The 26,504-nt window shown below is 44.8% G+C and overlaps 1 protein-coding gene across 5 annotated transcripts in view; it reads right to left on the bottom strand.

Annotated features, from left to right (window-relative positions):
• INPP5A (inositol polyphosphate-5-phosphatase A) overlaps nucleotides 1-26,504 on the bottom strand; it is a 485,401-nt gene that overhangs the window by 209,354 nt on the left and 249,543 nt on the right. For all 5 annotated transcript variants that reach the window (XM_073546403.1, XM_073546401.1, XM_073546399.1 and 2 more), the window contains 2 exons: nucleotides 25,348-25,411; nucleotides 12,905-13,008 (listed from right to left, as the gene is read on the bottom strand). In XM_073546403.1, coding sequence (XP_073402504.1) covers nucleotides 12,905-13,008; nucleotides 25,348-25,411 — 168 coding nt within the window. The remainder of the gene's footprint in view (nucleotides 1-12,904; nucleotides 13,009-25,347; nucleotides 25,412-26,504) is intronic.

Here is a 26,504-nt window from a genome sequence, read left to right as displayed (position 1 = left end):
TATATATATATATATATATACATATACACACACACACACATATACATACAGTATATACACACACACATACATATGTATGCACACACATATAAAGCGAATAGAAAACCAGTTGTATTAAGATGATGATCCTGGATGCTAGTACCATGGCAACACGCACCACCAGCGACCCATGCGACACGCACCGCTGGTGGCCCAGATCTTAGACCTGATAAGGCTGATGTACATACTTTGCAAATCTGTCAGAATGGCTATTTACCGTATTTTTCAGATTATAAGATGCACTTTTGGTCCCCCAAATTTTGAGGGAAAGTGGGGGGGGCGTCTTATAATGCGAATCTGTGTACTGCTGTGCTATAGAGTGGGGGGACGGCACTGGCGTGGTGTCAGGGGTGGGCTGGCTGCAGAGACAGTGGGAGGTTCTGTGCTCCCGCTTATTAGGCTCATGTAATATTCACTGCACCCGCTGTCCATTACCTTGGTGCTGACGCAGCGCCGAGTTGGTAGACAGGAGAGCAGCGCATATTACATGTGCCTGCACTCTTCCGCCCCTATAGTCACCTACCGATGATCGCTCCTGCTCCCAGCTCGCTCCGTGGCTTTCCTGTGTCTGCTGAGATTCTTCTCCTGCAGGGCGCACGACAGCAGCTGCTCATTCAGGCATTTAATTGCTTCAGGACCTTCCATGATGTGACCAATAGGACCTGCAGTCACGTGACTCCCAGTGTGCACTGCGAGTCACGTGACCGCAGGTCCTATTGGTCACATCACGGAAAGTCCTGTAGCTACAATGAGCTGCCTGAATGAGCAGCAGCTGCGCGCGCCCTCGCAGGAGGAGGATCTCAGCAGACACAGGAAAGCCACGGGGGGGAGCTGGGAGCAGGAGCCATCATCAGAAGGTGCGTTAACTGTTTATTATTTTATCATGTGCTTGCCAGCAGGGGGAAAATGTAGGGACGGGGGCCATGTGTGACAGCAGGGGGGAATATATGAACGAGGAGCCATGTGTGCCAGCAGGAGGGAATTTAGGGACGGGGGGACAATGTGTGCCAGCAGGGGGGAATATATAGACGGGGGACAATGTGTGCCAGCAGGGAGGAATATAGAGACAGGGGGGCTGTGTGAATGCCAGCAGGGGTGAATATAGGGACGCGGGGGCAGTGGGCGTACCAGCAGGGACGCATATAGAGAGAGGGGGGGCCCTGTGCCAGCACAAGGGGCCAGGTGCGTCTTATAAAGCGAAAAATGTTCCTGACTGCTATTAAAATGCTCAGGATTGTATTGCCATTGTGACATCAATTTTCAAAAGCAAGTAGACCAGGCTCGCCAAGGCTAAATATCTAATAGTGTATGTTATATTGTGAAATCTGGCTACATATATGTTAAATTCTTATTTTAGCACTTAAATTAATATTAGTAAAGGGGATGAGACATGGTACATTTTCATCCCTTTCAATGAAAAATTGCACTGTATTCACTTTGGCAGTGGTGTTTTTTTTTTACTCCCTTTTTTAGTATCTACAGGTTGCAGTGCATTTCATTTGCTACATTTCAGAAATACATTGCTTCCAGAAAGTGTGATTAGACGCAATGCTGAAGCTTGTTCGCTGATGAATCTCAACTATAAATACCAGTCTAGTTCCCAAATGTCAGTTCAAATATCTCGATTACAGATCTGCCTTCAAATAAAAGGCCTTTTCTCTTTACAATTGCAGGATGAAATGGGACACCCAGGAACAGAGTTGTGATCATTTAGCTCCTGCAAAATGTACTTCAGAGGCAAGAGGCAGAAAGATTTTGACCAGTGCAATGGCCAACATTAACTTAAACATCAAGCGGCATTACAGAGCTGCCAGAGTCAAAATCATTTGGAGAGGGCAGTAAAAAAAAAAGGGCTCGCTTTCTAACTTCTAGATTGCATACAGTATTAAAAAAAAAAAAAAAAAAAAAAAAAAAAAAAAAAGAATAAACTCTTAAATCTTTTTTTCTTTTTTATATATTGATTTTCCCAGGGTAGTCTTGGTCAATTGTTCATAAACTGCAGAATATATTAAGATGAAAATGGCTAAAAGTTGCGATCTACAATTCATACAAACGGCAATTAACATTTCTAGTTATATTCATGTTTTTGTGAAAAGATTTTGGCTGTGTGCACATGATGAGTTTTTTGGTGAGGTTTCTTTTTTTACTCCAGGTAATTTTTGCTGCGTCAAAAACGCAGCATCTTAGGCTATGTGCACACGATGCGTTTTTGAAGCGTTTTTTTCCCAAACAAAAATGGTCCAAAAATGCAATGGAATCTTTATGCAAGGTAATTCAATGACAATCCTGAAGTGTTGTGCTCAAGAGCAGTAAATTTCTGTCCGCATTTGCAGTACACTTTTTCATGTCAATTCTTTTTGCGTTTCTGCACCTATTGACTTCAACTGAGTCAGTCAAATCCCCAGCACAAACGCAGGTATAAAAATGTTTGCGGATTTGCTGAGTTTTCTTTTGCGTTTTATCGGCTTCCTATGGAGTTTCCCACGCTGTCATGTGTGTGACAGCATGGGAAACACTGGCACGGAGGTTCTTATCGGCAGTAACGCTACCGCTGGTAAGACCATCGGTCAGAGCGATGTGGGGTAACGCTGTCAGATGTCAGCGTGACCCCGCAGCTGTGACTGTAACCCGCAGACGTGGGCAGATGAGACTTCTGCTCCCTACATCTGCTGTCACCGATAACAGTAACAGCAGGTGCCGCTGATGGGAAACGTAGTCTCATCTGCCTTAAAAAAAAAAAAAAAAAAAAAGTAAAATTACAAACATATTCAAATAAAAATAAACAAAAATTATACTCACCTAACACCAAATCCCCGACGCCCTTGTCTCCTAGAAATAACGTCAAATAATAAACCAACATATACTCACCTGTCTGCATTAGTCCAGGTAATCAGTGTCCCACGGTGATCTCACATGTAGAACAGTCACATCAGCTCTACCCGGCCACTGGCGATACACTGACAGGAGGTAACCGTTCCCGCATTGTATCACTGAGCTGCTGTGAGAGTTCACCGGAGTTCATCAGCTCCGGTGCGATCACTTACAGCACCGCTGCATGAGAACTTTCCCATGCAGCACTGGTGCCGTAAGGGTGATCACCAGAGCTGATCAGCTGATGAACTCTGGTGAACTCTAAATGCAGTTCAGTGATACACTGTGGGAGCAATTACCTCCAGTCAGTGTATCACCAGCTGTCTTTGAGAGCAGTCACATCACTTCATGCCTGCTCTCAAAATGATCAGGATCGTTGTGGGACATTATGGATTACCTTCTCGGAGGACAAGTGAGGAATATGGGCAGCACGGTGGCTCAGTGGTTAGCGCTGCAGCCTTGCAGAGCTGGAGTCCTGGGTTCGAATCCCACCAAGGACAACATCTGCAAGGAGTATGTATGTTCTCCCCGTGTTTGCGTGGGTTTCCTCCGGGCACTCCGGTTTCCTCCCACACTCCAAAGACATACTGATAGGGAATTTAGATTGTGAGCCCCATCAGGGACAGTGATAATGTGTGCAAACTGTAAAGCGCTGCGGAATATGTTAGCGCTATATAAAAATGAAGATTATTATTATTATTTAATATTGTGGTTAATTATTTTATTTTTGTTGAAGGAGACGTTGGCTTTGGTGGATTAGGCGTTCGGTGAGTATGGTTTATTTAAGATTATTAAAGGACTCTGCGTCATTATTTCAAATGAAGGACTTTATTTTGGGTGTCTGTGTTTTTATACAATATCACTATGGGGTTACTAATGGATAGGTGTCTTATAGACATCTCTCCATTACTAACCTGTGGGCTTGATGTCACCTGACAATACAAAGGTGACCGCAACCCCACAAATATGAACCCCACTTGCCACTGCTACAAGTCAAGTGGGAAGAGCAAGGCTAAGCGCTATAATTGGCGTATCTTAGATATGCGCCTTTTCTGGGGTGGCTGAGAGCTGATGTTTTTAGCCTGGGGGCAGTATCCATGGCCCCTTCCTAGGCTATTAATATCACCCCGCAGCTGTCTGCATAGCCTTTGCTGGTTATTATAGGGATACCCCACTAAATTTTTTTGGGAGTTCCCCATCTTAATAGCCAGTAAAGGCTAAGTATACAGCAATGAGCTGATATTAATAGCCTAGGAAGCTCCATGGGTATTACCCCCTTCCAAGGCTATAAACATCTGCCCCCAGTCATCGGCTAAAATTATGCAGGAGCCCATGAATTTTTTTTTTTCATTTTTTTCTTTAAAATTAACAGTTGCTGTCTGGTTACAGCCTATGTACACTCATTCTGTTAATGCTCCTACATAGGCTGGTGACAATGTGTGTGTAGGATTTTGTGTATGTGTGTCTGTGTGTGTTTGTGTTTACTTATCGGCTTAGTAATGAGGGTGTCGGGCTGACACCTTTTTATTAATAAGCCTACAGCTAGGTGTCAATGACATCTGCTGACACCAAGCCCTAATAACATTATTCTGATGCCACTGCATTGGCATTAAAAACACTTTTCCTGCCAAGACATGCAGAAACCTTGCAGAAATTTCTGCAAGCAAATACTCAATGTGCGCACATACAGTTCTAAGTGTAAACTGACCTGCGGTGTGAGTGTCAAATATGCAACATGTCAATTTCTCTCGTGGGTATGCTGAGCTTCATGTGCAGATTTTTCTCACAAACTTGCATTAGATACAGAAAATACTTAGATGCGGTTTTCCGGCAGCGGAAATGAATAAAAAACCCATGTAATCCGCACTTGACTATCAAAGTTAAATACTAGGAGCATAAAAAACAAAGCAGCTTTGTTTAACCCCTTCACAAACTTGGACATACTCAAAGTCCTGGTCAGCTGGTACTTACTGCCCTTGGACCTATTAAGTATGTACAGGCGATTTTGCGCGCACAGGAGCTGTGTGTGCACAATGGTCGCCGGGCGTCAGCGGATTTTGAGAGCGGGCACACAGTGATGGAGTGGTACCTGTACAGCTCCCGGCACATTAACCCTCAAAATACTGTGATCGCTGCATTTAGCAGGCATGTAGAGGGAGGGAGCCTCCTCTGCACTCTGATCAGTGGCCCCACAACATCATCGCAGGGGCCCGATTGTTACTATGGCAACCTGATGTAGTAAAAATGTAAAATCTGGGGCTAAACCAATATTTTTGTAGTAAAACTATAATTCTTTTTTCTTCACTGCCCAATGGTATAAAATTCTGTGATACCTGTGCTGTCAATATAATCACTGCAACCCTAGAATAATTCATCAGGTGTAGTTTGTAGAATGGGGCCGCTTATGAGGAGTTCTGCTATTTTGTCACCTCAGGGGCTCTTCCCAGTCGGTCATGGCACCCACAAACCAGAACAGTAAATTCTGCACTATAATATGGTGCTTCTTCCCTTCTGAGGTTTGCACGGTGCATGAAAAGTTTTTCCCATTTACATGTAGGGAATTGGCGCACTCAGGAGAAATTTTTAGAACAGGTCCATTTTTTCCTATTAGTCCTTAGAAAAATTAAAAAAATGGGGCTAAACATTTTAGTGGTAAAAATGTAACTCTTTCTTCACCACCCAATTATTATAAAATTCTGTGAGGCACATGTGGTGATAATATGATTACTACACCCCTAAATGAATTCTTTGGCGAGTGAAGTTTGTAAAATGAGGTCATATATGGGGAGTTTTTGCTATTCTGGCACTTCAGGGGCTATGTCAATGTGACATAGCACCCTCTGAATGCCAATATGGTGCTTCTTCAGCCACCTCAGCTTTGCACTGTGCCTCAAAAGTAGATTTCAACCACATATGGGATATCGGCGTGGAAATTGCACAACAAATTTTGGGGTCCATTTTCTCCTGCTATCCTTGTGAAAATCATAAAAACTTGGGCTAAAACAGTTTCAAAGTTTCTTCTTCATTTTCACAGCTCAATGTTGTAAAATTCTGTGAAGTAGCTGAGGGTTCAAGGTGACCCAAGTCTAAGTAAATTCCTTGAGGGGTCTAGTTTTTAAAATGGGGTCACCCGTGGGAAGGTTTACACCGTTTAGGCACACCAGGGCCCTCCAACCTAGACACAACACCTACACTCAATTTCATCAAAGTCTGCATTCCAAAAGATCACTCCTTCCTTTCTGAGCCCTGCCGTTCCCCAAATAGTAGTTTTCCCCAACATATTGGGCATCAACATACTCAGGAGAAATGATGTAGTGCAATTTTCTCTGTTACCTTAGTGAAAATATAAAAAATTGGGGCTAAATGAACTTTTTGTGGAAAAAAATGTGATTTTTTTATTTTTGCAGCTCAACATTATAAAATTCTGCAAAGTACCCGGGGGTTCAAGGTGTTCACTATATGTCTTGGTAAATTCCTTGAGGGGTCTAGTTTCCAAAATGGGGTCAGTTGTGTGGGGTTTCCGCTATTTAGGCACATCAGGGGCTCTCCAAACACGGCATGGCGACCACTTTCAATTCCAGCCAATTTTGTGTTTAAAAAGTCAAACGGTGCTTCTTCGCTTCTGAGCCCTGCGTCCAAACAGTGGTTTTCACCCACACATGGGGTAGCAGCATGTTCAGGAGAAATCGCAGAACAAATTTTGAGGTCCATTTTCACCAGCTTACCTCGTGTAAATAAAGAAATTTGGGTGAAAATTAAATTTATGAAAAAAAAAGTTAAATGTTCATTTTTTCCTTCCACATTCCATTAATTCCTGTGAAGCACCTGAAGGGTTAAAAAAAACTTCTTCAATGTGGTTTTGAGCACCTTGAGGGGTACAGTTTTTAAGAAGGTACAATATGTCATGAAAAAAACGCTCAGAATCACTGGTATCCGTGAAAGCGTTCCAGAGTTATTACCGCAAAGAAATACTGGTCACAAAGGATTGCAAAATTTGGCCTGGTTATGATGGTGAAAACAGGCTGGGAGGGGGTGTTAACACACACCAAAAAGTACAAAAAAAACGCAGTGTCAAAAACGAAATAAAACACAATCGAAAAATGTATGTAGTATTTGCAGAGAATCAACATCAAAAATTATTCATCAAAAGCTCAGTGGGTAAATAGCCTTAAAGTTCTTGTCTCACAGAATCTCTCCTCATCTTGAATGACTATGACCACCCAGTAAAAACAAGAGGCCTTGAAAGTCTGACTGTCCTGATAGATCCAACCCATCAATATATTACATACATGTCTATATTTGAAAGGTCTTGATAGAATACCTCATTTCCATAGAATATCTCAGACTTGCTGACATTAATGAAGTAACAGACCTTCATGTTGTAACTTGAAAGTTTGAACTTTTCAAAAACATAATTCTACACTTTGAACAAAATGTTTTGTATGTATTAAACTAAAAAACAAAAACAAACCCCAAACCATCTTTTTTCCATTGTTTGTTGGTAATTTGTGCAAGTGACTCAATTTCTATTGCTCTGAATGCCCAAATGCTTCTAAGCTCCTTAATACTTTCCGGTGTGCAGCGGTCACAAAATTTGGTGCAAAGGCTGTCAAGTCGTGAAAATAAAAAAAATTTACATTTTTCCCGCAAAAATATTTTTTATATCCAAATTTATAATTTTCACAAAGGTAACAGAAGAAAATGGTCCTCAAAATTTGTTGTGCAATGTCTCCTGAGTTCACAAATACCCCATATGTGGTCAAAAACTACTTTTAAGGCACTGTGCAAAGTTCAAAGGGAAGAAATGTCATATTACAGTGCAGATTTTGATGCACTTGTTTGAGGGTGCCATGTTATATTGGCAGAGCCCTTAAGGTGCCAACACAGCAGAATTCCCCATAAGTGACCCTATCTCACAACCTAAATCTCTCAATGAATTCATCAAGGGGTGCAGTGATTATATTAAAAACACAGGTGTGTCACAGAATTTTATACCATTTTGCAGTAAAGAAAAAAAACCAATTGACATTTTCACCTGAATGTAGAAATACCCCATATGTGGATGTACAGCACTGCTTAGCCACATGGAGAGACTTGGCCTCCTGGAGCGCAGATTTTCCTAGAATAGTTTGCGGATTACATGTAAAGAGTTTTTAAGTGCTAAGAAAGCAGAATCTCCCCTCAAGTGACTCCATTTTGGAAATTATAACTTTGAGAATTTAGAGTATGTATCTACTGATGTAGTGATGGTTTTGACTCCATGGGTGTGTTCCAGAAACAAGCAGCAGTTGATGTTGCCGAGTGAAGATTTCAAACTGCCACTGTAGTGACCAGTATGCTGTAGTGACCAGTACGCTGCAGTTCCCACTACGCTCCAGTGACCAGGACATTATGCCCAGCTCATGCTTCTGTAGACACACACCTGTAAGTTAGGTGGTCTCTCATCACTATAGAAATGCCAAACGTGTGTGCTAAATTTAGGCACATTGGGGCTCAGAAGGGAGAGGGGGCATTTGGATTTGGGAACGAAGAATTTGCTGAATTTCTTTTGGGGGGTGAGAAGCCATTTTGCTTTTTTTCAGAGCCTTTGTGCTACCACTAACGTGGAAGCCTACTATATTTCCATTAACAGATGACTGATGACTGACCAGAGTGAGGGCTTGCTTTTTTTGTGAGTTGAGCTGAAGCTTTTATTGGGAACATTTTACGTAACATTTTGGATCACATTTATCCGGCGCTCTACGCTGAGCACTTACATCAGGGTGTCAATCTAACTCTCCGAGTGACGTGACCGATGAAACCGCCGGTGGATCCATTCACTATAATGAAGCAGCAGAGTTACTGTGTACTCCGCCTGGCCTCTGTTAAGCGTTGTCTGTTGTGAGTTCATTCTCTGGTTCACCAGTTGTGAGTTCTCCTTCCAGACTCCCTCTGGTGGTAACAGGAGGTAGTGAGGCTGATTTGATCAGTGGAGATCTGCCACCTGAGAATGAGAATGACGATTGGACCTCAGGAGTCTCAGTCTCGTGCGTAATTAGGCGACTTTATTGTTCGAGTCGGTGAGATTACAGCGACACCAGATTTATATCAGGTTTTTATGTTTAGCAGCTGTCACACACTAAGACGGTTTTTATTGCAAAAACTAGTTTTTGCATCACAATATTTAGACCGCTATAATTTTGCCATATTTCGACTGACAGTCATGTGAGGGCTCGTTTTTTGCAGGACGGAGCTGACGTTTTTATTGGTACCATTTTCAGGCACAACGTTTTATTTGATTGCTTTCTATTACAAATTTAACGGACTGATTTTATTAAAGAGTCAACATAAAATGACTGTTCAAACCACGCACAGTCGCTTGGTGCACTATGACCACCGTGACCATACAAGTCAGTGCACATTCCCACCTATTACCGCCTCACTATTCCTTTTATTGACAGTTTGCAAGTGGAAGGTGCACTGAGCTTGGTTTGAACATTAATTTTTTTGCTGAAAGACTGCCTTAAAAAGCAGTTGACTAGGAATACATAGAAAAGTCTGCCGATTTTCAGCCAGAAACAGCACTAAGATGTTGCAATATAAAAATTATTTTTTCTATGAAATGTGTTTTATTTGAATAAACAAAACACAAGAAAAATGACCGCCGCCTATGAATAATAGAGCAGGAGTGCCATTAATGTGTCTACTGTACACATTGAGAATCTACTTTAATTCCTGAGGAAGCTCTTAATTTGGCGAAACATGCAAGAACGTCACAAAAAAACTAAGTAAATATCAAGTACCTTATTCAGCATTCTTTGCTTTTAGTGCTATGATCCTCCTGCGTTTGATGAGGCAAGCAGCTTAAAACCAACGTGGCCCATAGTTTCCATGTCATATCATCTGACATAAAAGTTTATCCCCTACAGAGCCACGAAACGCAGCACTGGGGACCTGGGTATGGATTAAACATGTGCCCAATACACAAAATTCACTACTCAAGGTAAATACACTTTTATATCTTCCACCTTACAACAAGGAGTCTCGCAGGGTTTTAATAATCTGATTCCTTCAGGCTGCAGACAGATGGTGAACAGAGGCAGTTTCATCTGCTAAAATACGGCATAAATCATGGCCGAGAAAGGAGAGGCAGCGAGGAGGTTATCACCACACAGCCTTCTCCATGAAAGGTTTGCATTAGAGCATTAGTGAAATTAATTCATCTTTCATAAGAGCCTGGAGCAGTATTTGTGATCTATGACAAGCAGCCATTCCTCACCACGGCTAAAGAAAAACATATTTCTATATGGCTCAACCCTGATAGACTACACAAATCTGCGGTGATTTTTTTTTTTTTTCTAAATGATCTAACATTATCTCAAGTGCTTCTCCCAAAGGACTATTTCCTGACTCATATCTTGCCAAGAGACCTCATAAATTAAAAGGGAAAGTTTTGTTCATTTTCAATGCTGCCGCTTGTAATTATTTTGAACAACATTACGTCTCAATCACCGTAATTATTGTTAGATAATCCCTAAACGCCGGCTATAAAGAAGGGAAGAGAGATCGGTCGGCGGCACGGAAGGTTTTGCATATTTGTTTTTTTTAAAACCTTGCTACAAATCAGAGGCGGGAGGAATATAATCTACTCTGAGCAGTAATTGCTTGTTAACTGACAGTGCCCATTATCATATTGCCCGAGAGACTAAATGCTGTCATGAAGGGACAATGGCGCATGTAACCTCTTGATTGTCGTGTATGTTTGTCCTAATGAATAACTGCAGTAAATCAAGTAGGAAAGATATTGTGACACCGCTTTGTCTGTTCTTAGCATAATGGATTAGGCAAATACACTTAACATTGAAATTGCAAAACAAAGTTTTTGAGTTACAGAAATCACAGGAATGACAGACATGTTACCGATGTGCAAATGATAAAATATAATGGAAGCAATATTCAAAAAAACATCTCGATATATTAATTGACGAGTATGAACCACATGCAGAAATCCCTGCACTTACAGCCTTGGATGCCATCAATGAGGTTATTAATGGTCGTCTGAGGAATGTTCTGCCGCACTGAGTCCACTTGGGCACACAAATTAAATTTAATAACATTGAAACGCCAAACCACATGTTGCTCGTGCTACTGTGAGCAGCCTGCATGGACTAAATGTGCTACCATGGCCTGCAGAGTTTCCGGACGTGTCTCCCATCGAACACATCTGGGACCTCATTGGTCGACAATTGCAAAAGGAAGCTGCCATCAACCGCTCTTGAAGATTTACCCTACGTGGCAGAAAATTCCTCAGACAACCATTAATAAACATTTGAACCAAGGCTGTAAATGCAGGGATTACTGAACTTGGTGCACATACTTGATACCAAATAAATTAAGAGGTTTTGAAAAATTACTATTATTTTTCCATCATTTGCATATCACTGACATGTCTATCCATCGTGTGATTTCTATAATTGCCTGAGTTTTGCTTCTTGGTGCAATTTCAACATTGAAGAGTTAATATCTCCCCCGGTGAGATTTATATTATACTCCAGGAGACAAACTGTGCAAAAATTTTAGTGAAACCCAATATCAAAAAATGATTGTTTTAACCCCCAATTGCATGCATGCAACTAAGCATGAAAAATTGTCCCCAAAGGCGGAGAAACCACTTAAGCATAACCTAGTGCATAAAAAAAAACATAGTACTACATATTCAAACTTTAGGTAGAAAGGAAACTTGAAAAATAGATCTTTGGATTAACACTTTTGCAACTATAGAAGACAGAGAAGAAAAAAGAATGTTCCAGCTCCTTAAAAAAATTTGACATTTTATTAGTGCTTTTCCAAAAGTATTTCTATTGGAAACATGACATCCAGTCAAGATGGAGTTCCGTGCACCTGCAGGTCAAGTTGGTGAGCTGGCTAAGGTCTTTTACTTTATTTTTTCTATATATATAGAAGACATACTTGTTCTCCAGCGACTAGACAAAGTAAAGGGGATTTTCTATACTGGCCCCCTTTGGCTGCTTCCTGCACTGGTCTCTGTTAATAGACAGGTGCAGGAGGAGTGACGCTATCATATGACACATGAGCGTTCTATGGAAATGCGCCCAGGAGAGCTCCTGACGAGACATAGAGAGATCCTCCATGGTGATTTTTTTTTTTTTTTTTTTTTTGAGAGGTAGAAAGACATGAATGATGCGTTTTTTCCCCATACAACGTAGGAAGAATCAATCTGTTTCACCAAGGCATGTGCGGAGAGTGTGCATATAAAACCTTCCATTAGTTACTGATCTACTTGGTGTTATAGGCATTTCAAGTAAAATAATTTACTGCTAGATAAGAATCAATCTTCGAACACAAGGGCGTAACGATCCCGGTCATACAGGGTAAGACAGTGACAGGGTTTGGGCAGAATGGGGTCCTGCCATCATCAGCACTAGGTCTTTGGGCGAGAATTCAGCTGAAATGCATTGCGATGCTTTGACCCATTGACTCCCTGCACCAAAATACACACAGAAGACCAATGAGAGGATGGCAGCTGACGTCAGCTAGCCTGTCAATGGCGGCGCATGGTAGTGATGTCATGTGTTAAGTCCACTGCCAGCTTGTGTGCAGGCCACTGAAGAGGATGCCGTGCGTCGTGGGAGCGGAGAAAGGCAAGAATAATGATTTGTTTCTCTTCAAAAAAAAAGTGTTGGGACGGAGGACATTAAAAGGAAGTGACCCAGAGTGGGGAACATTATTAAATAAGGGGATTAGGAAAGGGGGGGGGCATTATTAATGCAAGAGGCCAGCATGGGGACATTATTACATGGGGGGCGATTAGTATGTAGAACGCTTCAAGGGCACATATATCTGACCAACATGGAGGTGGGGGCCAAGGTCTGAATTCTACACCGGGGCCCCATTGGAATTTGGCTGTTACAACAGGCACTATCCTAACATTTGTATAGATTTATAAATCTTATCAGAATGAAAACCACACGTTCAGCTGTAATATAATACAAACCTCTGGGAAAAACTCTTGAGGGAATTTCTCTTTCTCCAGCATTGGTGTGCTTTCTAGTGTGTCGGAGTAGATCTCTTTGCCTGTGACTTTTCTGTATTTTTTTGCTGAAATGGAATAAAAAAAAAAAAAGTTAAATTCAATGTTGCTATTTTTCAGCTCAAGTTTTGTGATGTCGCACAATGGTAATATGGTGGACAGCCTGATTGTGGAGATATGGTCTCAGAATAAATATCAAACACAACTTATGGTAAGTGTATAATCTAATAGCTGACAACTAGAGTTGAGCGAATTTGCTCGGGTTCCCGCTTATTTGGCAAGCTATATTGCTTCCCGAGTCCCAACAAACAGGCTCTCCATGCCCGTATCATGACTGTCACACAGTCGCGACACATCCAGCTGTGGCCGAACAGCCGACGCGATCCAGGAAGCTGGGTTCCCTCTGCAGCTTATTTGATCAGCGCTATAGCTTGCCAAATAAGCAGGGACCCAAGCAAATCGCTCAACTCTACTGACAACCAGCATGGATTCATGAAAGACAAGTCGTGTCTAATCAACATGTAGGGTTCCTTTAAGGAGGCAACTATCAATCTGGATGTTGGCAATGAGGCTGATGGGATTCATCAGGACTTTCAAAAGGCATTTCATTCTGTACCACAAATGAGCCTTATACTGAAGCTCCAGAAGCAGCGATTAGAGGACACTACATAGAGATGGGTAACAAACTGGATAAGTGTCAAGATCCCACTGCTGCCACCAATATGTCACGATGCCACCTGGTACCACCAATATGTCACGGACCAGGGGATGTGACCTTTGGCTGCACACGGCTATCATAGGCACAGGGGGGGCTTATCTTAGTTATCCCACCACTGGCACCATGTGATAAAAAACAGCAAGCTAGTCTTGCCCTAACAATTTACAGCAGGGGGGTTTATTTTAGTTATCCCACCACTGCCACAATATGTTACAAGCTGTCGAGATTTATGGATATCCCACTTTCCAGTTCCACTTTGGAACTTGCAGCTCTCCGGCAGCCCCCTTACCCTCAGGTCAGTCAGGGAACTACACGTGGGATAATTGGTCACCGGACGGGCCGCTCACTGTGGACTGGCTGTTCGGTGTGCTGCAGCGAGGGAATTATAAATAATCTGGCCGCAGCCACACAAACGCTTATAAAACCCCTTCTGTTGCTGCCAGCTAGCCCACCCAGCCAAAACACACTTTGCTGCCACCAGCTTCAGATTTCTCTGGTTAATATTTAAAAATAGAGGGGTTCGAAGCAAACCAGAATCAGTAGCGTAATTAGCTTATAGGCGCGTGAATTCATCACAGAGCAAAGAGGCAGAACTAATAAATTTTATAGTTCAGTCCCAAAAGATGGGCAGTGTTTACAGACGATAAAAGGGCTTTACGAAATGAGATTAAAATATGTACAATACGATTACAAATAAAATAGGGGTTAAAACAGAAAATACACTTACATAATGCTTAGATCATTTCAGGCAGAACCATGCGGGGAGGAGGAGCCACACGTCACCACTCATTTGAGATCTTACTGGCACGGCATCCCAGACTAGAATGAATGGGGGTTTAGGGGACAATACCTTATACCTTTGGGCCGGTAACATCACCAAAGGGGCTGTCTTGTGACGGTCGTCCCCCTGCTCTCGCAGTTACAATCTGACTACAAAACTTATAACTATATCACGCAGAGGGTACCTCGTATAGACACGCACATAGTATCTTTTCCAGCTCATCGCTGGCATTAATTCAAGACCAAACTCGAACTAGTTATTTCACACCGTTCAGGAGAAATCCATTTCTCTGATTCCGTGGCTTCTGGGACCATGAAAAACATGGGCCAGGAAGCTGGTTCGGCGCACGTCGAAGACATGTAATTTTCATATTTCTGTTGCCGACGACACCAGAGCTATGGCCTCTTTAATATTTCCCACACATATACAATCACATCTGCTCAGACAAAGAAAAAAGTCTTTCTACTAGCTAATTAACATTCCTTGCAGTGAGGAGAGGGGGAAGACAGGAAAGAGCTGGTGTAGTATTAAAGAGTGTGTGTGACGCTGCAGCAGGCACAGGGCTGCAATGTGTGACAAGGGGGGAAGAAGGGGGGGTCGCTGGGCTCTGTGCTGCTACGAATCCTTCTAGAAAGTGCAGAGAATGAAAGATTCTGGAATGTTCCGGAAAAGTCATACATGATATTTTTTTTTCCATTATCGTTACAATAAGGAAAAGGCAAAACTGTCTAAATGGGCTAAAGTAGGAGTGGGGGGGGGTTACCAAAAGGATCTATACCGGGAGCAGTGTAGGCCACAAGGTTCTTTACTGCGAACAGTAAGGACCACAAGGATTAATGTTGGGTGCAATTCTTTTTAATCTGTCCTTAATAACCTAGTGGATGGGATTAAAAATAACAAGTGTTTGCTTGACTAACATTAAAGACACCTGGGCACATAGGCAAAACATGGCAGCTCAAGTTTAATGCTGATAAACATTGAGTAATGTACTTGGACAACAGTAATTTCAGGACTACAGGAGAAGGACTTGTGAATTCTGGCTACAAGTATTGTATATACTTGTGTATAAGCCGAGATTTTCAGCCCATTTTTTGGGGCTGAAAGTCCCCCTCTCGGCTTATACATGAGTCATATACGGGGTTGGCGGGGGAGAGGGGGGGTGTCAGAGACCATACTCCCCCCTCCTGGCATGGTATCTGCAGCCCCCCTGCTTCCCCCATGATCTCAGTGTCCCAGCTGTACCAGCATTCAGCGGTCAGGTGGTACCACTCATTAAACTCATGAATATGCACATATTTAATGAGCGGTACCACGTGACCGCTGAATGCAGGAAGAGCTTGGACGCCGACATCATGCTGGAAGCAGGCACTGAAGAGACCGGGCACCAGGAGGGCGGTGAGTATGACGGGGAGGACGTGGAGCTGAGCAATACTTACCGCTCTCCAGGTCCTCTGGCTGTGACATTAGCAGAGGGCGCGGTGACATACTCAGTGCGCGCCCTCTGCAAACGTCACTGCACAGAACCCGGAGACAGCGATGGAACCGTTATGGTAAATATAGCCAATGCTGGGGGCCTGAGCCAGCGGCTACACCGGCGCCTGGCCCCCAGCGACAGCATATGGGGGGTGTTTATATATGGAGCATCTACTTGGGCCACCATTAACCCTTGTGCAGCATATGGGGGGGCGTTTATATATGGAGCATCTACTTGGGCCACCATTAACCCTTGCGCATCATATGGGGGGGTGTTTATATATGGAGCATCTACTTGGGCCACTTAACCCTTGCGCAGCATATGGGGGGTGTTTATGGAGCATCCACTTGGGCCACTTTTAACCCTTGTGCAGCATGTTGGGGGTATTTATGTATGGAGCTTCTACTTGGGCCACCATTAACCCTTGTGCAGCATATGGGGGTATTTATGTATGGAGCTTCTACTTGGGCCACCATTAACCCCTGTGCATCATATGAGGGGTATTTATGTATGGCGATTCTACTTGGGCGACCATCCTGTGCATCATATGGGGGGTATTTGTGTATGGAGCTCCTACTTGGGCCACCATTAACCCTAGTGCAGCATGTGGGGGTATTTATGTATGGAGCATCTACTTGGGACATTAACCCTTGTGCAGCAATATATCCTTGGAGCATCTTGTTGGGCCACCATTAACCTTTTTGCAGCATTTTATGGGGGTATTTATCTATGGAGCATCTTTTTGGACCACCATTAACCCTTGTGCAGCACCACCCTCGGCTTATACACGAGTCAATAAGTTTTCCCAGTTTTTTGTGGCAGAATTAGGGGGGTCGGCTTATACACTGGTCAGCTTATACACGAGTATATACGGTAATGAAGCAGCAGTGCTCAATGTCAAGCAGCAGCTGCAAAAGGAAATACGATCTTAGTGTGCATAAAAAGAGATAAAAAGTCTGATCTGCATGTAATATTACCCCCCTCTATAAAAATAGCTAGTGAGGCTACATCTTTAATGTAAGATCCAGTTTTGGGCTCCACATTCTAAAAAAGGATATTGAAAATCTACAGGCAACTAGAATATTAAATGGGATGGAAGGTCTTCTAGTTTAGAAATGTTGGGCTTCTTTAGCCAAGAAATATAAAGACTCAGAGGCGCTCTCATTTTCATGTATAAACACATGTGTGGTCAATACAAAGAATCTTACAGAAGGACTAGGGATTATTCATTACCTATTTAGGAACAGGGATGCCACCATCTAAATAGGAAAGGGGTTCATTACAGTTAGAGCAGTCAAACTGTGGAATACCGACCAGAAGAGGTAGTAAGGGCTCATACTCACTTGTGAGAGAGTCGCACGATTCTCGTGCGAGTCTCTCGCATGAAAACCTGGCACTGCCGCCGGCACTCGGATCGGAGCGTGCGGCTACATGTATTTCTATGCCGCCGCACACTCCAGTCTGAGTGCTGGCGGCAGTACCGGATTTTCATGCGAGAGACTCGCACGAAAATTGTGCGAATCTCTCGCAAATGAGTATGAGCCCTAATAGTACAAGTAAAATTAGAAAAACTGATCTCCTGCCTGGGAGATTTTCTCACTTAACAGGTCCCCGCTGATCTCAAGTTCCTAGTCGGTGGGGATAATTAACATGGGGACTGACTGTTCTCAATTTGAACACATGTATGTGCGCGTCTTGAATTTAAATAATATATTTATTTTTTTAAATAAAAAGTGCACAATAACTATCAGGAATTACAAATACTTTTCTTAAATTGTTCTTCTAGCCCTATGAAAGAAACATCGTTGAGAACAAAAGTTTAATTACTCAAAATGTATTCTCATTTCAATTCATTTTACGGCACACGCTAAATAAGTCCCATCTGCATCAATCTCATTCACTGTCTCGTTGATTAAGAACATCAACTTTTTATGCTTAGAGCTCATTAAACTATTTAAAGGTGGGCGAGGGGACACTGTGGTCAGACTCTCCTCATTAAAAGTCATGCGTCGTTCTAGTGAAAAATCATGGAGCGTTGTTGCCCAGAAATACAATAAAATGTTAATGGTTTTTTAATACGGTTATCTAATTTTATTTCGTTTACTGTTCGAGATGATGGAGGCTCCTGGCACAGGAAAAAATGATTGATGGCTGTAAAACTTTCAGATGCTATGTCTACAGAAATGCCACTCAAATAAGTTACAGTGGCGAGACCCTGTACCCTCAATTATAAGAAAAGAGGTAATTTGGCTTTCGACAGGCTTGAAAAAAAAAAATACATTAATGAAACGGTATAAATCGAGCCAATTAGTTCATTTCACAGTTATTGCCACTTCATGACGTTTCAAATTAATGTGATGTAAAGGGCCGATTAATGTGGTCTGGCCCGACCATTTACAATGGGATGTGCTGAAGAAATGAGCAAGCCGTAAATTACGTAGGTGACTAATCTGGAAAATAACCAACTTTTATTTCTACCATAATCTTGAGAAAAAGTCAGTTTTAAGAATATAGAGAACTGCACTATATATAGGTTTATATTAATATACATACACAGTCAATGTATATATGGGACTATTTGAGATTATATCTATATACTGTAGTTCTAGATTTATAAAAAAAACATGGATTTTTGTGATAACTCACTGTAAAATCCTTTTCTCAGAGACGCTCATTGGGGGACACAGGTACTGTGGGTGTATGCTACTGCCGCCTGGAGGCTGACACTAAGTGAAAAAAAGAGGTTAGCTCCTACTCCGCTGTATACACCCTTGCCCCGATTGCGGGCGGAAACCAGTTTGGTGCAAAAGCAGGAGGAGATCAAACAAAAATCAGACATCAACCTTAATGCAGGTAACAACATGTCTAGAAAATAACCACCCTAATCTCATACAGAGAGCATATTAATCAAATAAACAGAAGCCAACTTGGCTATCAGGGTGGGTGCTGTGTCCCCCAATGAGCGTCTCGGAGAAAAGGATTTTATGGTGAGTTATCACAAAAATCCATGTTTCTCCTTCGCCTCATTGGGGTACACAGGTACTGTGGGACGTCCTAAAGCAGTCCCTGGGTGGGAAGTTGACTCACCGATCCAAGCTACATGCACTTCCTGACTAAAGGTGCGCCACCGCTGCTTGGAGACTCCTTCTACCCAGGCTCGCATCCGCTGAAGCCTGAGTATGGATATTGTAATGTTAAGTAAACATCTGAAGTCTGGACCAGGTTGCTGCCTTGCAAACCTGTTCCGTCGAAGCCTGGTGCCGAAGTGCCCAAGAGGCGCCCACTGCCCAAGTAGAGTGTGCTCTGATTCCTGCTGGAATCGGCACTCCTCTGATGCGGTAGGACTCCTGAATAGCCAAACAAATCCATCTGGCTATGGTCGATTTTGAGGCAGCAAGTCCCTTCCTGTGACCTTCAGGGAGCATGAACAGTGCATCTGACTGACGAAAGGGTGCCGTCCGCCACACGTACCTCCTGAGTGCTCTCACCAGGTCTAACATATGCAGGGCCTTTTCCACACGGTGTACCGGTGCTGGACAAAAATAGGGCAAGACAATATCCTCATTAATGTGAAACGAGAAAACGACTTTTGGCAAAAAAGGAGGAGCTGGTCTAACAACCACCTTGCCTTTGGTGAAAGGTAAGAAACGGGGCTCGGCAAGATAACGCTGCCAGCTCAGAGACCCGCCTGATTGATGTTATAGCTACCAGGAACACCACCTTCCAGGAAAGGTATGACAAAGACATCCTGTAGCGGCTCAAATGGAGCTTCCTGCAGAACACCTAGGACCAGGTTAAAGGTCCCAGGTGTCCATAGGTGCCTTACAGGGAGGTACCAAGTGAGAGACATCAAGTGGGAGACCTCCTGGATGAAAGTCTTTACCTGCAAGTTGGTAGGAATCCTGCACTGAAAAAGGACGGATAAAGCCGATGTCTGTCTCCTGAGAGAACTGGTGGCCAAGCCTGAGTCTAGGCCAGACTGGAGAAATGCCAAGATATTAGGGATGGAGAATCTCAGTGGAGAACAACCGTTGCCTCAACACCATGCAAAGAAAACCTTCCAGGTGTGGTGGTAAATTCTTGCTGAGGTAGGCTTCCGGGCGCTAACCATCATAGCAACCACTTTGCTCCCAAACCCCGCCTGCGCCAGAATCCAAGATTCAATGGTCAAGCCATCAAACACAGGGCCCCTGAGTTTGGGTGGCAGATCAGTCCTTGAGAAAGTAGATCTGAGTGCTCTGGCAGTCGCCATGGCACGTCGACGAGCAGCTGCACTAGATCTGCGTATCACGCCCGACAACGAGGCCAAGTCTGGGGCCAGCAGAATCACTGGCATCCCTTCAGCCTTGATCTTCTTGATGACCCTCGGAAATAATGGCAGCGGGGGGAAATAGGTATGGGAGGCGAAATGGATTCCATGGCAAAACCAGCGCATCCACGGCGATTGCCTGCGGGTCCCGGGACCGAGCGACAAATACTGACACCTTGGCGTTCACCCTGGAGGCCATCAGATTCACATCCGGTGTTCCCCACCATTGGCAAATCTGCTGAAAGACATCTGGGTGTAGTGACAATCCCCCAAATGCCAGACCCTGCCGGCTGAGGAAGTCTGCCGCCCAGTTCTCTACCCCCGGGATGTGAACCGCCGATATCACCGAGCGGTTCCTCTTGGCCCAGCGAAGCATGTGCCCTTCTCTGAGCTGGAACAAGGGATGACTTCTTTACATTGACCAACCACCCTAAGAAGGCAAGAGTATCTAGCGTGATGCTGACACTTTCCTCGCATGCCCGCCTTGAAGGGCCCTTGACCAAGAGGTCGTCTAAGTAGGGGAATACGACTATGCCCCGGGAGTGCAGGATGGCCATGGGGACTGCCATGACCTTTGTGAACACTCTGGGGCAGTGGTTAGCCCGAAGGGCAGCGCTGCAAACTGAAAATGTAGACCATTGATGGCGAAGCGTAGAAACCTTTGATGCAGAGGGAAAATGGGGATATGTAGATAGGCGTACTGAATATCGATAGAGGCCAAGAACTCTCCCTGCCCCATTGCCGATATGACTGAACGGAGGGACGCCATCCGGAAATGTCTGATCCTGATAAATTTGTTCAGAAGCTTTAAGATCCAAAATGGGCCTGACAGTCCCGTCCTTTTTGGGGTCTGCAAACAGATTGGAACAGAAGCCCTGAGTCTTCTTGGTTTCCGGTACTGGAATGATGACTCCGTTGAGGCCGAGCGAAGTCGATGGCTCCTAGTAGAGCCTTTGCCCGGGTATCCACTTTGGGAAGATGGGAAAGAAAAAAATAGTCTTGGGGGTACCTGACAAATTCTATCTTGTACCCTGTGGACACCAGCTCTCACCCATGTGTCGTGTGCGACATTGAGCCAGGCGTGGTGAAACCAGAGTAGGTGGCCACCTACCTTGCTGGTGCCGCCTGACAAATGCCACGAGTCATTTGGCTGATGATCTTTGGGACCTGCATCCCTTTGACCTGGCCTGGTTAGTACGCATCCTCTCCAATGGGTTGGCTCTATATGAGACCTGTCGGTCCCTATTCTGGTTGGGGCGCCCTGACGTGGCGGAATTAGCCGCCATAGTCCACCCGAGGTTGCGAAAGACCCGAAAACGCGCCTGAAACTGGTGACAAAACGGCGGTTTGACCTTCTGTTGAGGAAGAAAACCGCTCTTGCCTCCTGTGGAGTCGGAGATGAGCTGATCTAACTTCTCTCCGAACAGGCGGCCACACTGGTATAGTAGCTCTGTTAAGGACTTTTTTGAGGCTGAATCGGCCCGCCATGTCCTTAACCGGCCCGCCATGTCCTTAACCATAGCGCTATCCTAATGAAGACTGCATTTGCGGACGCAAGTGACGCGCAGTTGGCCGCATCTAAAGATGCATTGATCAACTAGTCCCCCACCATGGCTATCTGATTTCTGATTCTTCAGCTGGTAGGTCTATGTCTTGCAAGGATCTATTCAATGATTCTGACCAAGAAATCATGGCCTTGGCTACCCACGTTGCTGCGAACGAGTGAGAGATTGCTGATCCCGATGCCTCAAACACTGAGCGGGCCAAGTTCTCTATGAGACGATCAGTGGGATCCTTAATAGAAGAACCACTAGGTACGGATAGTAGAGTTTTTGTAGCCAAGCACGACACAGGTGGATCCACCGTTGGAGATTCCGTCCACTTTTTACGGAGATCTGGGGCAAAAGGATACTTCGCCTTGAGTGCCTTCTGGCCCGAGAAATGCCTGTCCGGCCATTCCCTGTGTCGTTGCACTATGTCCTCAAATTCAGGGTGAGTGCAAAATACTCTATGGGGACGCTTGACTCGCTTAAATGACACCTTATGGCCCAGAGCCAGAGTGGAATCATCCTCAATCCACAGAGACTGGTTGACAGCTTCTATGAGTCTGTCAACAGTTTCCTGACCACCCGGCGTATCTAGGTCAAGAGGTTCATCCAAGTCATAGTCCGAGCCTTGCTCGCTATCGACTGCTGGTGATGGGGAGCGAGAAGCAGAGCTCACGGATGCCGAGGCACCAGATGGATTGGGAGACACCGTGTGGGTTTGTTTCCCCGGGTCTGCCTGGAGTGAGAGCAGCCCCTGCAGGCCAGAGGCTCCTGTGAGGTAGAGGACCCCTCTAAGACAGGCAAGCCACTGTCCCTGCCCCTATCTGGGGCCCGAAGGGACTCGATTGCTCTCGTAAGTGACGCCATAGATTGCGACAATGATAACACCCATTCCGGGGGACTTGGTACACTGGGCTCGGTTGCAGGGGAGGGCTCCTGAGCGTGTTTGGACTTGCAGGCTTTGCATACTCACTTGGTCTGCATCCGCGGAAAAGCGGACCGACAGGAGATGCATGCAGCGTATAAAAACGTATGCGTCTTAGGTTTTCCTGACATGCATCCGCGCTGAAAAAAAAACACCGGGGGGGAGGGCGCTGTTCCCTCTCTGAGGGGCTAGGGGGCAGCACGTACCCCAGTCCTGTGTCCCCCTGTGTCCTCAGCATGCGCGCCACCACTGCAGGCAGGCCCCCGGGGGAAAAAAAAAACAAAAAAAAAAAAAAAACAAAAAAAAAACACAGGATCCTGGGGGCGGCACTTCCTTTTGCGGCCTAGCTTCAGCCTGAAGCCGGGGCATAAATTTCTTCGGCGTCCGCCCAGGCCATGGGGGGCGGGGCCGCATGACGCGACGCCGGGGGCGGAGACTAGCCGCCGCGGCCTAGCGCCGGCTGAAGGCACGGCCTCGATTTTTACTAACCGCCGGGGTGGGGGTCTTGGCGGAACCGCCGGACTCCAGAATCAAGGCTGGGACCGGATCCGCCGCTGCTGGTCTCTGCTGCTGCCCGGGAGAAGCTAAGGGCTCCAGCCCTGCGCCGCTGCAGGAGCCCTCCCTGGCCATCCACCTCCATCGAGCTCAGGTAGAGGGCCATATGAAACAAGGATGGTGCAGGCACCATAGCTCCATCTAACCCCTTCAAGGGGTGAGGAGAGGGACCGTCCGCCGCCTTGCCCTCAACGCAGTCTTAGCTTTGATAGGGCAGTGGGTTCTGCATGGACTACACTTGTGCCTCTGTGCAGCCTAGAGTTTCATTACCCTAGGGTAGACAGGGCTAAGTCCGGCATCATGTCCCACAGTGCGGGAGAGGATACGTGGAGGGACACTCGCACGTGCTCACCCGTTGTTGGTTTGGGGAGATCGGACCCCTTCAATAGGGTCTGTCGTCCGTATCTCACCTCCGTGGCCTGACAATATCCCATGTTGCGGGAGAGGATACGTGGAGGGACACTCGCACGTGGTCGCCCGTTGTTGGTTTAGGCAGATCGGACACTTTCAATAGGATCCGTCGCCCCTATCTTAGCTTCATGTGAAAAAAAGGAACATCCGGAAAAAAATCCCCATTGCGGGAGAGGATACGTGGAGGGACATTCGCACGTGCTCGCCCGTTGTTGGTTTGGGGGAGATTGGACCCTTTCAATAGGGTCCGTCGCCCCTGTCTTATCTTCATGGGGAAAAAGAGAAAAAAAAAAAAATCAGTCTTAAGACAGACCGACGTGTGCCTCCAACAAATACTAAGCAAAAAACTGGATTCCACCCGCAATCGGGGCGAGTGTGTATACGGCGGAGGAGGCGCTAACCTTTTTTTTTTCACTTAGTGTCAGCCTCCAGGCGGCAGTAGCATACACCCACAGTACCTGTGTCCCCCAATGAGGCAAAGGTGAAAATAGCACACTTAAACAGATCCAATGTGGGAGCAAAATCTCCCCATGTAAAAACATCCAACTTTTGCAAAGTTATAGAAAAATGGAAGAAGTAGGCAGCACTCCAATAGTTACCAATACAAAAGGACTTTATTTAGCCCATGTGGCCATGCCACAAGGGTTTTTAAATAAAGTCCTCTTTCCAGAATCCGTCCTTTTCTCAACCCTCACTCTACCAAAATGATTGTGAATGCCCTCATCTCCTACCTCAACTACTGCAACATCCTGCTCTGTGGCCTACCTTCTAACACTCTCACACCCCTCCAGTCCGTCCTCAACTCTGCTGCCCAACTAATTAATCTCTCTCCTCACTAAACTCTTGCTTCTCCTCTTTGCAAATTCCTTCACTGGCTCTCAATTTCCCAGCGTATCCAGTTTAAACTACTAACACTGACCTACAAAAGCCATCCATAACCTTTCTCCTCCGTATATTTCTGAACTAATCTCTCAATATCTTCTTTCATGTAATCTGCGGTCCTCCCAAGACCACCTCCCCTCTTCCACGCTTTTTCGCCCCTCACCCAATCGCCTCCAAGACTTCTCCCGAATATCCCCCATCCTCTGGAATTCTGTGCCTTCAAACGCAACCTGAAAACCCATCTCTTCAAAAAAAGCTTACAACCTGTACTGACCACCTCAACACCATCGGAGCTACTGCAACTCCCGACCTATTGTCTCCTTCCCTATAATCCTGTAGAATGTAAGTCCGCAAAGGCAGGGCCCTCTTCCCTCTATCAGTCTGTCATTGTTAGTTTTGTTTACTGTAAGTGATATTTGTATTTTGATATAACCCCTTCTCATGTACAGCACCATGGAATTAATGGTGCTATATAAATAAATAATAAGTGTATTATCTACTATTGTGGCACATGTTCTTAATTTAAAGGGATTTTACATACAACAAAATAAGTGCCGGTTCTAGTCTACTTGGAAAAATGAAAATAATGGTATTACACTTTCAATTTGAAAAAAAAAAAAAAAAATATTCTGCAGCTTCCAATGGTTAAAAAAGGTGCACGAGAGTGGAGAGACAGTTCAGTCTGGGAATCAGCATTTGAAATAATACAATACATCCAAGTCCAGGCAAAAAAAAAAGTGTGTGTGAACATTAACAATATATAGTTATTTAGAAGTATTATTTAGCATGTTTCAAAGCAGCTCACCTTTAAAGTCATACTGAAACACATTCTTCAAAGACTCATGCAGAAAGTAAAAGCTTCCAAGAGCCTGAAAAATATAAAGAAAATAAGAAAATCAAAACAACTCCAGATCCACTAGTTTCTTAAGAAGACACACTGAAACATCTTAATTTTACCACCTCACTCAGACGTCCGGTTATCACGTACATTATCTAGTATTGTTCACATAGAGAAAAAAGGGAGAAGGAAACTTGGCATTTCCAAAATAAATGTAAAACTCTGTTTTCTTTATTATTAACACATTACATGTGCTGTTCCATGCCACTAATTGCAAAGATGTTCTGACTTTAATGCATAACCAACGAAGACCAATCATGTGTATTGTTTTGTTTACCCGGGTGTATTTGAAAACCTTTTTAAATTATAATATATATGGTATAATATATATTATATCTCATTAATGTACACTCTGCACCCCATCTTGACTGAAAAAGGAAAAAAAAAACAAATTTAGGCTAGTTTCACACTAGTGTTTTGGAGCGCAGCGACGGCCTGCGCACGGCCGCCGCTAAGCCCCGCCCCTGCCCCGCCGGTATCTCCGCCCACCGGCGCATGACGCTGCATGCGCCCTGCGTCCCCTATCTTTATCACAGGGGGCGCAGGCCGTGCACAGTATGCGTTTGGCGGCGCATGCGCCTTTTTGACGGTGCGCCGACCTGCGCCAAACGCAACCTGCTGCATTTTGGTTGCGTCGGCGCATCGTCAAAAAGGCGCATGCGCCGCCAAACGCATACTGTGCACGGCCTGCGCCCCCTGTGATAAAGATAGGGGACGCAGGGCGCATGCAGCGTCATGCGCCGGTGGGTGGAGCTACCGGCGGGCGCGGCAGGGGGCGGGGCTTAGCGGCGGCCGTGCGCAGGCCGTCGCTGCGCTCCAAAACGCTAGTGTGAAACTAGCCTTAGGAATTTTTGCAAATTTATTAAATAAAAACTGAAATATCACATGGTCATAAGTATTCAGACCCTTTGCTCAGTATTGAGTAGAAGCACCTTTTGAGCTAGTACAGCCATGAGTCTTCTTAGGAATGATGCAACAAGTTTCTCACACCTGGATTTGGGGATCCGCTGCCATTCTTCCTTGCAGATCCTCTCCAGTTCCATCAGGTTGGATGGTGAACGTTG

This window comes from Dendrobates tinctorius, unplaced genomic scaffold (assembly GCF_039654945.1).
Source record: "Dendrobates tinctorius isolate UK_male_01 unplaced genomic scaffold, ASM3965494v1 ptg000147l, whole genome shotgun sequence".
NCBI classification, from domain to species: domain Eukaryota; kingdom Metazoa; phylum Chordata; class Amphibia; order Anura; family Dendrobatidae; genus Dendrobates; species Dendrobates tinctorius.
This window is presented reverse-complemented; position numbering and strand designations above follow the sequence as displayed.